Source organism: Cimex lectularius, unplaced genomic scaffold (assembly GCF_000648675.2).
Source record: "Cimex lectularius strain Harlan isolate CLEC.00 unplaced genomic scaffold, Clec_2.1 scaffold252, whole genome shotgun sequence".
NCBI lineage: Eukaryota > Metazoa > Arthropoda > Insecta > Hemiptera > Cimicidae > Cimex > Cimex lectularius.
In genome coordinates, this window is record NW_019392777.1 from 1 (window position 1) to 15,959 (window position 15,959).

Consider the following 15,959-nt stretch of genomic DNA (forward strand, 5'->3'; position numbering starts at 1 on the left):
ACTTACTAATTATCAAGCCGTGTTACTTCATATTGCTTCATCAAAGGCCGTTTAAAGGCCATTTGTTTTTCCTTAGTATATTTGTGCTATTTCATGCGACATCAGATTGGAGTTTTTAGATAATGAAGTTCCACCATTATGAAGCAAAACCGAAGCGTCATTTACTCAGGGACTTCCAACTACTTAACCACAGCTTGAGGGAATCCAAAGCCGCATCCATTACTAACGATGGAGAACTGTGCTGAAGATTTATACGACATTTTGCAGCTTTATAAAATGAAGATTTGTCTTTCCATAACTACACTTGTATAGAATTATCCCTGGGACTTCATCAATTATTAATTAAATTTTTATTATTATTTAGTCTTGGGACTTCAATGAACTACTTGGTCAAAGGTTGATGCTGCGTAGAGCCGTATCCATTCTTAACCATTTATAAATTTGTTCAAGATGTAGATGATTTTTCGTTGGTTTATAAAATCAAGTCCTATCGTGAATCGGGTTGTACTTTAAGACGATTAAGTCGCATCATCTTAAAGCACAACTTCCCAGTTAACAAGCCATGGGCTTCATATTGCTTAATCAAAGTTCAGGACGGTTTAAGGCCATATATTTTTCCTTAGTATATTTGTTTGTGCTATTTGATCGCAACATCAGATTGGAGTTTTAGATAATGAAGTTCGATCATTATGAAGTAAAACCGAGCAACTATTTGGTTCTGGGAGTTCAAACTATTTGACCAAAACTAGAGGCTATCTAGAGCCTATTCATTCTTCCCCTGTACAAATGAATTGGATATTTATTTACATGATATTTTCTAGCTTTAAAAATCAAGATCTGTCGTTAGTCAAGTTGTACTTTAAGATGATTACTTCATATTGTTTTAAAACACAACTTGTTAATTTAGTACTTCATACTGCCCAATTGAAGCTTATTTAGGCCGGTTTAAGGTTATATTGTTATTCCGTAGTATATTCGTGCTATTTGATAGCAACATCAGATTGGAGTTTTAGATAATGAAGTTCTATTATTATGAAGCAAAACCGATGCATTATTTACTCCAGGGACTTCCAACTACTTGACCAAAGCTTGAGGCAATCCAAAGCCGTATCCATTCTTAACCATTTATAAATACGTTGAAGATGTAGGTGATTTTTTGTTGTTTTATAAAATCAAGTCCTATNATTCTTCACCTTTACAAATGAATTGGATATTTATTTACATGATATTTTGAAGCTTTAAAAAATCAAGTCCTGTAGTTAGTCAAGTTGTACTTTAAGACGATTACGTCATATTGTTTTAAAACACAACTTGTTCATTTAGTACTTCACACTGCCGAATTGAAGCTTAGGCCGGTTTAAGAGGCCTTTTGGTTTTCCTTAGTATATTTTTGCTATTTCATAGCAACATCAGATTGGAGTTTTAGATAATGAAGTTCCATCAACTATTTTAGTCCTGGGAGTTCAAACTTGACCACAGCTTGAGGCAATCCAAAGCCGCATCCATTACTAACGATGCAGAATTGTTCTGAACAGGACATTTTGTAGCATTGTAAAATCAACGTCTTTCTTTCCATAATTACTTGTTATGAAACTTGTAAACTGGGACTTTATCAGAGCTTGAGGCTGCCTAGAGCCGTACCCATTCTTAACCATTTATAAATACGTTGAAGATGTAGACGATATTTTGTAGTTTCTATAAAATCAAGTCCTATCGTGAGTCTGGTTGTAATTTAAGACGATTAGATCACATCATCTTAAAGCACAACTTACTAATTATCAAGCCGTGTTACTTCATATTGCTTCATCAAAGGCCGTTTAAAGGCCATTTGTTTTTCCTTAGTATATTTGTGCTATTTCATAGCGACATCAGATTGGAGTTTTCTATAATGAAGTTGCTTCATTATGAAGCAAAACCGATGCGTTATTTAGTCTAGGGACTTGAAACTACTTGACCAAAACTTGAAGCAATGCAAAGCCGCATCTACTAACGATGGAGAACTGTGCTGAAGATTTACAGGACATTTTATAGCATTGTAAAATCAACGTCTTACTTTCCATAACTGCACTTGTAAAGGATTTATCCCTGGGACTTTAAGTTGATTAGAGCTTGAGCCTGTCTAGAGCCAAATCCATTCTTAACCATTTATAAATACGTTGAAGAATTGAAGGTTAGGCCAGTTTAATGCCATATCTTTTTCCTTAGTATATTTGAGCTATTTCATGGCAACATCAGATTGGAGTGATAATGAGTTCCATCATTATGAAGCAAATCCGATGCATTATTTAGTCCAGGGACTTCAAACTACTTGACCAAAGCTTGAGGCAATCCAAAGCCGTATCCATTCTTAACCAATTATAAATTTGTTGAAGATGTAGATGATTTTTTGTTTTTTTTATAAAAGCAACTCTAATCGCGAGTCGGGTTGTTCTTTAAGACAGATTAATTCACATCATCTTACAGCACAACTTTAAGGCAGTATGTTTTAATCAGATTGGAGTAATAAATAACGAAACATGTGCAAAACCGATGAATTATTAAGGCATGGGACTTCAGACCGCTTGACCAAAGCTTCAGGCAATCAAAAGCCGTATCTTAACCATTTATAATTGTGCTGAAGATTTACATAATATTTTCTAGCTTTATAAAATCAAGTCCTATCATAAGTCGGGTTGTACTTCAAGAGATAAAGTTTAAAGCACAACTCGATAATTATCAAGGCGAGTTCTTCATACTGCTTAATCACTGTTCAGTCCGTTTTATATATTGCTATTAGTATGTTTATGGTATTTCCTAGCAACCTTAGGTTTTTCAGTTTTCGATTATGAAGTGCTATCATATTCTAAAAGAACTTTGAAAATGTTAAGGTTCAACCTACTTGTTCGAAGTTAACGCCATGTCATTAAATGTACTTATTATGTATATGTACTTATTGCATCCAAAAATAAACTGTAGAGGTTAAAACGATCCATGGGCTTAGCACCACTTAACCTTAACCTTATTCCGTACCATGAACGGATTTTTGTCGGGTCCATACATTTTTTCTGGTCGCCTTGTTGCATATTTGATAGGGTCAAACTAAAAACACTGAACTTATCGTTCAATATTTTTTTTAATATCATTTACATAATTAAGGGCACTATTCTGTTTTTTGCAAATTTACAATTACAATTTTCTTCTTAACCACTATGTTATAATTAGAAAAAAATTATACAGGGTGATTCATCGTATAGACATATTTTATATATATGAGCTTTTTTTTGTTTAGTTTTAATTATTTCTCTATTTGATGAAATGTTTTATGTTTAAAGAAATAAATTAAAGTAAAGAAAAAATATATACAAGAAAAATAATTATTTTATAAAAAGAACATGTCTAAATCTTCTACTATAAATCCAATAGAAAAAATTATACACATTAATTTTTTTTTAAATTTCCTTTGATATGTGTCTTGCCAAGCGGAGAAAGATTAATTAATTTTTACAAGCACAAGATAGAGAAAGAGAGAAGAGGAGAGATAAAGAGAAAGAGTGAGAGAGAAAACCTTATTAAAAAACCCCCCGGCTTCTTTTTCTAAAAAGGCTTTTTTTTAATCATGCCCCTATAAAAGCGTTCATCTAGTTGTTTCTTAATATTTCCCTTCGTTAATAATTAATTTATTATTAATTAAAGAGGGACAAAAAATAGTAAAAAAATCCATGGAGAAAAAGATTCGTTGCTACTAGTTTTTTCATTTCTTTTTTTTAATCATTAATTATTATTTTTTTAATCACTATTATTTAATTTAAATTTTCATTTTTAAATATATAATTTTTCTTTACACATTTATCATATATATATTTATATATGTATATATTTTTTAAATTTTATTAGGGTTATTTCTTTTTGTACATCGAGTTGTGCGAGATTTTTCTTCTATTGCCGGTGTTTCTTCGTTTTCATTGTGTTTCTTAAGCAACTGGGACGGCAGTGTTTCCCTTTTATTCTATTTCGTTTAATAAATAAAAAGTCAGCCGACTGGGAATTGTCATAAAATAAAATTTAAAATAAAATTTTTAAAAAAATTACAGAGCATAATCGAACAATTTTATGGCAAGGCGCGCGTGCCCTTCGTTAAAAACCTGCGACTTGAAATAGATCGAAAGACAGAGACAATAAACACCTAGTGCTGTCGGGTCGTCCGGTGGCTCTAAGTGTTTCGGTTCTATACGCCGTCCGTTTTTGCACGATACGGACTCGTTTCTAGTCGGAGATCGAGAACATCGATCAATATCGATTTAAAGTAGAACGGGTCGAATGTGACGACCAGAAGCTTTGAACTACATTCCCAAAGTTTGGGCCTACATGAGGCCATATCATACGACCGAAACTTATCCGCTGCAAGAGTCTAATTGATCAATTTTTAGTTTTAAATAATCGATTATTATCGATTTAATGGAATATTGACTCGAAAAACCTTGTAGCTTCCATCAACCAAAGTAAAAGTCTATTCGTTGTCATGTCTTCAATACAAGATCTATTTGTTGCAGTACGTAAACTGGTCGCATCGGACTATTCTAATCGGCAATACTGCCGATTAGAATTTATTAAAACCTGAAATGGTCATTTTTGTAAAGACCGACTGCTTTGGTCTAATTGGCCCAAATAACGACCCGTTTACTTTCATGTTGTTATAATGGTTTGGAGAGTTATACAACATTGTAGTCTTATTAGGTCAAGTCCTATCATATTAAAGTAAATCTTGTCAAATATTAAGCCCCAGGACTTCAAACTACTTGACTACTGTTTGAGCCTATCTAGGGCTATATCGTTATCGCTTAATTTGAACTGGGTATCTCAGAGTTAGATTACGTTTTAGTTTTATAATGTCAAGTCCTGTCGTATTAAAGTAAATCTGGTCAAGTAGTAAGCCCCAGGACTTCAAACTACTTGACCAAATTTTCAGTCTATCTAAGGCTATAGCATTATCTGTTAACGCAGACTTGTGTATTTAATAGTTAAACTGTATATAGTTTTATAAGATCAAGTCCTGTCGTATTAAAGTAAATCTTGTCAAGTATTAAGCCCCAGGAGTTCACACTACTGGACCAAATTTTGAGCCTACCTAATATTATGTGTTAATTTGAACTAGTTATTTCAGTGGTCTATTACATTATAGTTCTATAACGTCAAGTCCTGTCTAATTATAGCAAAACATGTCGATTATTAAGTCCCAGGATTTGAAACTACTTGACCAAATTTTGAGCGTATCTAAGGCCATATCATTATCTGATAATTTGAACTGGGTATTTCAGTGTTATATTACATTACAGTTTTATAAGGTTAAGTCCTATCGTATTTGAATAAAACATACCAAATATTAAGCCTTGAAACTTAACCAATTTTAGATGCAATTCCCAACGGCTTAGAAAGATTACCGGTACGCGAAAAAAGAGAGAAAAAAAATCAGCGCCCCGAAATTTCCCCTCTTTTGAAGAGAAATGAAAAGTGCCAACCGTCGCTACTCCCCAATTTTATCACAGTATTGACCCATCGTCCAAAAAAAAGACCAAAAAAATCCACGCAAAATATATCTTGGCGCATTCAATTTTTAAATTTCGTTGTCTGTGAACTTGGTTTTTTTAACACAAAGACCGAACTTTTTAATTTTCTCTTTTGATTGTTGTAGTTTTTTGTGGGATTTGAAGTTTTATTTTGAATGATCAAAAAGTAGAGAATGTTTGCGGATGGAAGATCTCGAGTTTTCTTTGTTACTACAGGTCTTTTCGTCCTTTACGTTAAATTTATTCTTGCTTTACAGACTTTTACGACCTAACAGCCTGATTCAATTGTTCAATAGTTTTTGGATGAGATTTTAGGTGTACGACCAAAAGAAAAAAATTTCTAATCGTGTGAAAAATGTTCGTGGTGAAAAGAGAAGTCTTATTAATAGATATGCAGGGTTCGGCCTGTTTGTCTGTTGTTGTTTTTTTTTGGATTTTTTTGTTTTGTAGATTTTTTTTTGTTTATGTATATATATATATTCAATTCTATCACAGGTGTTGGCGAGACCTCACGGGCTCTGAAAAACTACATGAGCCGGCACTTCTCTCTGATCTTCTTCGTCCCTTTGAGCTGGCCCTTCTTCTCGAGCTGCAGCGAGATGTTGCGGTTCTTCTCGAGGTTCAGCAACTCCTGAAAAATTTTGACACAATTTTAAAATTAACCTTTAACTTAAAAATATGAATAAAAAACCGCCCGAGGAGTAGCGCTCCAGGTGAAATAAAATAGTAGGTACTCTGTTTATTTTCCAGAGAAAAGTTTTCGCATTCAGTAGTTTGTTACGATCTATGTATATGAATTGATACGAAGTTCAACGGGAACCATTATGGCGACAAGTGGCTTGAAAAACAAAAATTTGGGCACACACGAGGTCGTATCATTTGTCAAAAACCTGCATGGCGTCGGCGCTAATCGATTATTTTGGACTTTGAAATAATCGATTAGTATCGATTTATCATTGAACGGTTCGGTTATGACGACCAAGGGCTGGGGACACCATGACCAAAGAGTGGGACCATATTCGGCTAAAACTTATTTATGGTATGGCACTAATCGATTATTTTACGCCTTTGCAAAATAGAATAGTATCGATTTATTGTTGAAAGAATCGATTATGAGGATCATGGATTTGGAACAACGTGACCAAACCTTGAGATCATCATATTCGTCGCATATGATCTAACAAACAAATTTTGATTTTTAAATTGATTTGAAGGTGCAGTGATTGCTAGCAAAACCCAGGGACATCTAACTCGGCCGAAGGCCAGGCCAATTTAAGGTCATACCATACGCTACAGTAAACGTTAAATTCTTTCTCCGTAATTCAGTCTATAAAGTCCAACAGCAAAACCGTCTGTTACTTAAGTTTCCAAATTAAATCTAATGAACATTTAAGTCCGTGGACTTTGTCAACTAGGTAATATGTTAATATGCTTAGGGTATTGAATTACGTCCATTAAGTGCTGAACATGATTACAATAAATTATACAGCTTCATATTTGACACAGAAGATTTTCTGCGACATAAAATCGTTAAAAATCATTTAGTCATAGGTTAGGCCGTATTAAGATTATATTGTAATAACCTTAAAATTATTAATAACCTTAAAATTATAATTAAAATATTCTTTAGTATATTCGTGCTATTTGATAGCAACATCAGATTGGAGTTTTAGATAATGAAGTTCCATCATTATGAAGCAAAACCGATGCATTATTTTGTCCAGGGACTTCAAACTACTTGACCAAAGCTTGAGGCAATCCAAAGCCGTATCCATTCTTAACCATTTATAAATAAATTTGTTCAAGATGTAGATGATTTTTCGTTGGTTTATAAAATCAAGTGATCAAAATCGTGATTCGGGTTGTACTTTAAGACGATTAAGCCACATCATCTTAAAGCACAACCTCCGTAAAAACCAGTTAAAACCGATGAACTATTTAGTCCTGGGACGTCAAACTACTTGACCAAATCTTGAGGTTATCTAGAGCCGTCAGCAATCATAACCACGTAAAACTGGGCTGAAGATTGAACAGACATTTTGTAGCAATCAAGTCCTGTTTTATTATAGCAGCACTTGTAAAGTATTTATCCTTTGGACTTTTAAGTTACTTGAGGCTATCTAAAGCCGTATTCATTCTTCACCTTTACAAATGAATTGGATATTTATTTACATGATATTTTGAAGCTTTAAAAAATCAAGTCCTGTAGTTAGTCAAGTTGTACTTTAACACGATTACGTCATATTGTTTTAAAACACAACTTGTTCATGTAGTACTTCATACTGCCCAATTGAAGCTTAGTTAGGCCGGTTTAAGGTTATATTGTTATTCTTTAGTATATTCGTGCTATTTGATAGCAACATCAGATTGGAGTTTTAGATAATGAAGTTCCATCATTATGAAGTAAAACCGATCAACTATTTAGTCCTGGGAGTTCAAACTACTTGACCACAGCTTGAGGCAATCCAAAGCCGCATCCATTAATGAAGATTTATTAACGATGGAGAACTGTGCTGAAGATTTACAGGACATTTTATAGTATTGTAAAATCAACGTCTTTCTTTCCATAACTGCACTTGTAAAGGATTAATCCCTGGGACTTTATGTTGATTAGAGCTTGAGGCTGCAGCCGTATCCATTCTTAACCATTTATAAATACGTTGAAGATGTAGATGATATTTTGTAGTTTTATAAAATCAAGTACTATCGTGAGTCGGGTTGTACTTTAAGACGATTAGTTTACATCATCTTAAAGCACAACCTCCTAATTATGAAGCCGTGGGACTTCATATTGCTTAATCACAGTTCAGGCCGGTTTAAGGCCATATGATTTCCTTAGTGTATTTGTTGTAGTATTTTATAGCAACATCATATTGAGGTTACAGATAGTGAAGCTCGTGTAAAACCGATGAATTATTAAGTCATGCGACTTAACTACTTGACCAAAGCTTCAGGCAATCCAAAGCCGCTTGCATTCTTAATCACTTGCGCTGAAGATTTACTCTAGTAGTTTACTAATTTACTATAGTAGCTTTATAAAATCAAGTCCTGTCTTATAGCTAAATGTGTAAAGTATTTATAACGGACTTATATGGTCAATTTGTGGCCATACCTATATTCCCTATTATATTAATGGTATCTCATAGCAGAGTATAATTACAGTTTGTCGTGGTGAAGTATCGCCATTATCAACAAGGACTGACCTAGAATTAATCCCTGGGATTTCATACTACTTAGCCTACGTTTTGGCCATATGGATATTCCGTAATATTTTAACATAACAGTTTAAATTTGTCAAATGTTATCGGATTGGTTTTTGGTCTTTTGGTGCACCTGAAAGAGTTCCTTGACGTTGTGGTTCGTTTTGGCGGAGGTCTCCATAAAGTGGCATCCCCAGGCCTTGGCCTCGTTCTCTCCATCTTCGCTGGAGACCTCCCTCGTCTCCGACTCGTCGCACTTGTTCCCGACAAGCATGACGGGTATGGACGCGAGGTCGGCGCCTTTCGTCTCCCTAATGACGTCCCAGATGGGCCGTAGCTCCTCGAGCGACTGCCTCGACGTGCACGAGTAGACGAGGATGAATGCGTGCCCTTTAGATATAGACAACCTCTGCATCGCTGGGAACTGGTGGCTGCCTGTCGTGTCCGTGATCTGGAGGGTGCAGATGTTCTTATTGCAGCTGATCACCTGAAAAAAGTTCGGTTTAAAAACTTGTACATTTTGGTTTAAATGTAAAACGTCAACTGAACTTGTCTGTACGTATCCTCGATAGTCGGGATATAGCTTTCCCTGAATGTTCCTTTGACGAATCGAAGCACAAGGGAGGATTTTCCGACGCCTCCTGCGCCGAACACCACCACCCTGTAATCGTTGCTCTGTTCTGGCATTTCCTAAACAGACAAAATATCAACTTCAAACCTATGAACTGTAATGTACGAGATGATGTTCTTTAAGTTCACAATGAGACCGTCCCAGAAATGATGAAGACGAGTTTCTTCCCCACTTGCGATTCGACGGGCGGATCAGCATTATTATACTTGACCACCTACCTAATGTTTACTGTCTTTAATCCTCGCACTTTTTTAAATCTGGTATACCTGAAGATTGGTGTAATTCCAGCACTTTAAAAAAAATTGCTTTTACCGGGTTTTGCTGCTCTCTAAAGGCGTAGCATGAAAATGATGTGATTTCCAGTTCACTTGTCAACTCACTCATGAGCAGTATTGAAAATTACGTCAAAACTGAAAAAGCCCGTGTTCTTCTTCTTTGGCTGAAAGGTTGCTAAACAGTGGCAATTATGAATTTGATCACTGTTTACTATAACAACACTGATCCATCGTGACCATAGCAGAACTAGGTTTTAAACCCAATTCGGTGCATTTAGATGACTTCCGCCCATTTCATAGTCTTGAAACTAGAAAAATCATTCCGAATCTTAGTTGATCATACCTGAAGTCTTCAATCATTTGGTTAATATTAGGCCTTAAATTTATTTACAGGATATAATGACAGTAATTTCGATTTTACTCGAATCTTCCCGACCAAAAATTACTTACTGCTTTGGCCCATATACGGTCATGTAAGATATTCTTAAACCTGCCATAGACATTTTTAATAAAACGTAAAGTTATACTTTAAGATGATCACGCATCGTTTTAAAGCGCAACTTATGATATAATTGTCAAGATCAGGGGCTTGAAACTCTGTAACCAAACTTTGGACCCATTTGGAAAAGCACGTGAATTTAGTCTTTGATATATTGATAGTATTCTGCACCACTTTTATTTGGACTTTATAACAAGCAAAAATTGATCGAGTATCAAGTCTTGGGACTTAAACTTTTATAACCGTTATTTTAAGCCCAATCTATAGTCATCTCGTTGATCTTGTGTTAGTTTCTGACAATCCGAGGTCGGTTTTTGATTTTTTAAATTTTATTTCACATCTTGTCATATTCTAAATTCATCAGGTTTTGTGAAGTTTTAAGCCCAGGGGCTTAGGACTTTGTAATCAAGCTTAAATCCCGAATAAGGTCATATCGTTTGTCGTTAAGTGCACTACAACATCCTTTAACAGACTTAACTAATTCTGTTGGTTTTAAAGTAATATATAAAGCTTTCTCTTTCAAATTGTGTTCTTTTTGTCTAAATTCGTTCTAAACCGGCCTAATTTTCAGTTTTTCGTTAGGTTTTGTTGTATTCCGCGGGCCAAATGGCCCCGTGTCTATCTTGTCCCTCATGGACCCGTTTTGCATAACCAGGGGAACAAGTATCGACAAGTATTTGTAGTTAGTGAACAAGTAATCATAGAAAAAGTTTTGAGATTTGTGGACGTCCAGGAAAAGTATACATATTAAAGGGTCTCTATATGATTCAGGTACAACCATAATATGTTGACGACCGTAAACAAGTGTTGTCAATGCTTCGGAACAATATTACGGTTTTATTTTATTTTATTTTTATTTTTGCAAGTATTGATGAAGATTTGAGGACATAAGAATGATGTATTTATCCTTTTTAAAAAGATGGTTCCTACTCGCAGTAAGTTGTTTCGCAACAATCCGGATTTCGAGCCGTTAGCTCATCATCAGGTTGAAGGACTTTTACAACCACGTCTGTCGACATGAATTGCAATAGTGAACCCGCTGATAACCCCCCCCCCAACGCGACGTTCCAATTAGCAGCTGGGTTTTTTTTATTGGCGCTCAATTTGAACGTGCGAAAAACGGGAATTATAACACAAATAACTATTATAATACGATAGTAAATACTGTAAGAAATTAATTATAAATTAGTGATAAAAGATAAAAAAATTCGAATAATACCTCAATATTATTAATTTATTACAAAAATAATAACAATTAAAATAATTAATTTAATTATTTGGACGTTTAATATTATGGGTTTATTATTTAAAATGGGAGGTAGATCAAAATCATTTATCACCATGTTGAATTTTACATTTTTTAATTTCGAATTTCTCAAACCAATCTAGTACTCTCCCTTTGTTGAAGTAACACTGTTGTATTTAAATTTGAATTGAAAACATGTACCATTCTTTTAGATGGTCCTTAAATTCCGAAAATTTGCTAGATTTAGGCAAGTGTTCTTTAGGTTTAAAAATAAATTTAAATTTTAGGTCTAAAAAGTTCAAACAACCTTCTTTGTTAATTTCTAATGTAAAATTTATATTACGGTGTAGATAATTAATTAGTTAGAGGGATTCTTTGAGATCCTCTAATGTTCCCGACCGTATGCATAGAATATCGTCTACATAGCGTTTCCAGAAATGAACAGATTTAATTAATTTGTTGTTCGATTTGAAAAGGTTTTTTTTTCGAAATTATCCATGAAAATTTCGGCACAAAGTGGGGATAACGGAGTCCCCATTGGTAACCCTTTCATATTTCGTAAAATTGATTATTGAATTTACTTTAATTAGATAGATGGGATGTATTTATGGACGTTCAGAATCGGTATTCTTTTAGGGAGATTGTTGGTTCTTCAGGAATTTATGAAGATTTATGGGTCTTTGAGAACGACTATTGATGAAGAATTGGCAACGTTTAGGAATTGGTATGAATGAAGCGTTTCGGAACAGTATGTTCTGATGAAGATTTGTTCATCTTTATGAACATTTATTAATGAAGATTTGAGGGGGTTTGGTACTGATGAAGATTTTTGTTCGTTTCTGAATAGGTTGGCAGGGATTTTTGTGATATACAGAAGTTATATTTTGTAAAAAGTTAAAAAAATTGGGGACCTACAGGGGCGTTTATTTTGTGTTCTTCAGGTTTTGATAATTGATTTGTGGCCCTTTAGAAATCAGTATTGGTGAAGATTTGTGGTTGTGTAAAAATTAGCATTGAGACGATTTAGGGACAATTATTTTTTTTCAGGAAGAAGTATTGATTTGTGGACATTTATGAACAATTATTGTACCGTTTTGTTTTCGTTTTTTTTCTTTTATTTCTTTCTAGGAACAAATATAGATGAAGATTTGTGGTCGTTTAGAAATTAGTATTGATGAAATCTTATGGGCATTTATGAACAATTATTGTACTGTTTTTTTCTTTTTTTTCTTTTTTTCCTTTTTTTTCTTTCTAGGAATAAATACAGATGAAGATTTGTGGTCGTTTAGAAATTAGTATTGATGAAGTTTTATGGGCATTTATGAACAATTATTGTACTGTTTTTTTTCCGTTTTTTTTCCTTTTTTTTTCTTTCTAGGAACAAATATAGATGAAGATTTGTGGTCGTGTAGAAATTAGTATTGATGAAGTTTTATGGACATTTTTGAACAATTTTGTAGTCCCCCCACAGGAAAAAATATAGATGATTTGTGGTCATTTAAAAAATTATTATTGATAAAGTTTTATGGGCATTTAAGAAAAATTATTTTTTTCAGGAACAAATATAGATGAAAATTGGGTCCTTTAGAAATTATTGATGAAGATTTAATTGTTTAAAAATCAGCGTTAGGACGATTTAGGGACAATTTTTTTTTTCAGGAACAAGTATTGACGGAGATTTGTGGACATTTATGGGCATTTTTTGTACATTTTTTCTTCAAGAGCAAGTGTTGTTGATGATTTATGGACCTTTCGGAATGACAGTTGATACAGATTTGTGTGAGCATTTAGAAATCAATATTGATGAAGATTTGTGGATATTTAGGAACGATATTTGATTCTTCAGGAACAAGAATTGAAGTTTTACGTGTAATTACGAATTTGTAATCTTGAAAAATTGTGAACGTTTAGAAATAAGATTTGTTAATGTCTAGGAATTGATGTAAAAATTTAGACATTTAGGTCCAAGTATTGATGCAGATTTATGGATTATTGTACTTTTTTTCGCCAGGAATAGGTATTGATGAAGTTTTTTTAATCAAATTAGTATTATTTTATCAAATTAGAAATTAGTATTGATGAAGATTCGTCATGTTTAGGGACAATTATTGTACTTTTTCGTCAGGAGCAAGTATTAATGAAGATTTTGGTCGTTTAGCAATCAGTGGATTGTTGAAAATTTCGCGAGATTTAAGGACAATTATCGTTCTTTTTTTTAGAACAAGTATTGACAATGATTTGTAGATTATTTTTTAATTGATAATTTGTGGCATATTGACAGTGATTGTGTATTTAACATTGAGGAAAAATGTGTCGATTTGTAGAGGAATGTTGAGATTACACAAATATTTTTGTTCGTGTCTTATCTTGTATGTTCAGATTTGTGGACAGTTTTATCTAATCGTGCTTCTGTCTTTTCCACTATTAGAGCCCGCCCTTGAAATTCATTCCATCGATTTCCTCCTTTCCTCCTCGTTTTCTCGTTTTGACCAAAACTCGAGTGTAAACAGAGATTTGTCAATGGGGATCCGCGGGCCCATTGAAAGTTCGGGGGGTTGCTCTCCGTGTCGTGTCGGCGCGGGGGCGGGTGGCAAAGGTTACTCGGGCGATCTTCCACCCCCACGGCGGATCGATACGAGCCCGACCCGCCAGAAACGGGGGAAGCAAAACATCAACTCACGGACTAGACTTAAAAACGATGCACTTGTTTTAATTTGATTAAATGTCTTAGACTTCTCTAAAAATCGAACTATGGTTTTTGGGGCGTATTTCTGGTTTAAATGTGCTTTTTGTGAAAAACCACCCCTGGGTGTGGTGTTGCGACATACCTGTTGTCGTAGTGGACTAGTTCGTTGGATGCCGACGTGGCCGGTGGGCTCGCGTCTCGTTTAGGACGTGGTTCGTCTGCCTTACTTTTTCAGTTGAGACGCATAACGATGTCAGTAGTTGTGGCTCGCTGTCTGAGGGTTCGTGGTCCGGCTCGGTGGCCCTGCGCCATCTTCACCAAATCCCAGGGCTGCCAACGGGGGCCCCCTACGATCGATTTTCACCCTGGAATGGCGGGATTTCCAACCGTAGCTGAAAAAAAATCCGAACCCGAAGATCTCCCAATTCTGAGTAATTTCAACGTCCTTCTTTTATCAGTTTCGTCAAATTTTAGCCTTGGCCAGTATTGGCTGTCCAAAATTAACCGAATCCAATCATTTCATCAAAAGAAATTTCCATTAATTGGAAGAAAGAAATCTGATATGTCCTTAATCGCATAGTAAGACATATTTATGCGAGTTGACTTTACCAATAGGTCAGATTTTGGTCATTGTCAGTATTGGCTGTCCAAAATAAAAAGAATACCGCTATTTTAGCTTCAGCAATATAACAAGTTCACTTCTAAAAGAAGAAAATATAAATGCCACTAGTAGTAGTATAATGACTTGCTTATGTGAGTTGATTAACATGGTCAGGTTTTGGTCGGAGTCTTGGCTGTTCAAAATTAACCGAATTCAAACATTTTCATCAATGGAAATTTTGATTGCTTGAAACGAGAAAATATTATATGCAATTAATCGCAGTATGACAGTAAGATGCGAGTTGACTGAATTGGTCAGATTTTTGTCAATGTCAGCATTGGCTTGTCTGAAATTGAAAACTATTGTAAAAAATTTTGGCCTCGGAAATTTAATACGTTTGCTTCCAGAAGGAGGAAATACAAATGGCGCTGTTGTTATCATCGTATCATTGGTTTATATTAATTTATTATCCAAAATAATTGGTTCGATTTTGGCCGGAGTCTTGGCTGTCCGAAATCAACCCAATCCAAAAACATTTTCATCAGAAAGGATCACTTGGAATGCTTGGGATCACATTTATTGGCTGTTTTAGCTATCAATAAAATAAAAAATTTGACTGATTTTTGGTTAGCCTGCCTTGGCCAAAAATTCAGCCCGATTTGCACATTTTCGTTAAGGGTTGGGCAAAACGAATGACTACCGTATTTTGTCGACTTGATATAACGATGACGTTTATCCAAAAATATCCAATTGGTCTAATTTTGATCTGGATTTTTTATTTCTTGGCTGTTCATGATTTATTAAAGAAAATCATTTTTAGAAAAAAAGCCTTTTTATAACTTGGAATGAGAGAAAAGGTAATCAATGCCATTAGTTGCATAGTATGACTTATTTATGTGAGTTGGCCAATTGGCTAAATTAATGGCTCTCTAAAATTAACTCCTATATTTTTACCCAAAGGGATTTATTTGTCTTGAATTTGAGAGAAAATTATATGCCATTTGTTGCATAGTATGAGTTGCTAGACCGACCACCAGTTGGTCGAATTTTGAACACGATGTCTTGGCTCTCCGATATTCAACAAGTGGAGATATTTTTCCCTATTGAATTGCTTTTAATAAGCCGCAGCGTCATATGCCAATGCTCTGCATTAGTATGACTTGTATGCGTTAGTAAGATTTGGTCGAATCTTTGGATAGGGTCAGCATTGGCTGTCCATAATTAACCAAATTTAAACGGTCGGCATCGATTTGATGTTCCGGTATAAAGTCCACATCG

At 34.6% G+C, this 15,959-nt stretch overlaps 1 protein-coding gene across 1 annotated transcript; it reads right to left on the reverse strand.

Moving 5' to 3' along the window:
- Positions 1-3,311: 3,311 nt before the first annotated feature.
- LOC106670788 (GTP-binding protein Di-Ras2) lies at positions 3,312-15,130 on the reverse strand. Its single transcript, XM_014401379.2, has 4 exons — positions 14,223-15,130; positions 9,293-9,433; positions 8,877-9,230; positions 3,312-6,174 (listed from the first exon to the last, which is right to left on the reverse strand). Exons 2-4 carry the CDS (start codon positions 9,428-9,430, stop codon positions 6,070-6,072), a joined length of 597 nt encoding a protein of 198 aa, XP_014256865.1. The 5' UTR covers positions 9,431-9,433; positions 14,223-15,130; the 3' UTR covers positions 3,312-6,069.
- Positions 15,131-15,959: the final 829 nt, after the last annotated feature.

What these genes read in the sequence shown, in the direction of transcription:
- LOC106670788 (XM_014401379.2), bottom strand. Translation starts at nt 9,430, where the DNA reads ATGCCAGAACAGAGCAACGATTACAGGGTGGTGGTGTTCGGCGCAGGA. An exon ending in TCGAGGATACGTACAGACAA is followed by an intron (nt 9,231 to 9,292) that starts GTTCAGTTGACG and finishes AACTTTTTTCAG; the next exon opens with GTGATCAGCTGCAATAAGAA. An exon ending in ACGTCAAGGAACTCTTTCAG is followed by an intron (nt 6,175 to 8,876) that starts GTGCACCAAAAG and finishes AAAATTTTTCAG; the next exon opens with GAGTTGCTGAACCTCGAGAA.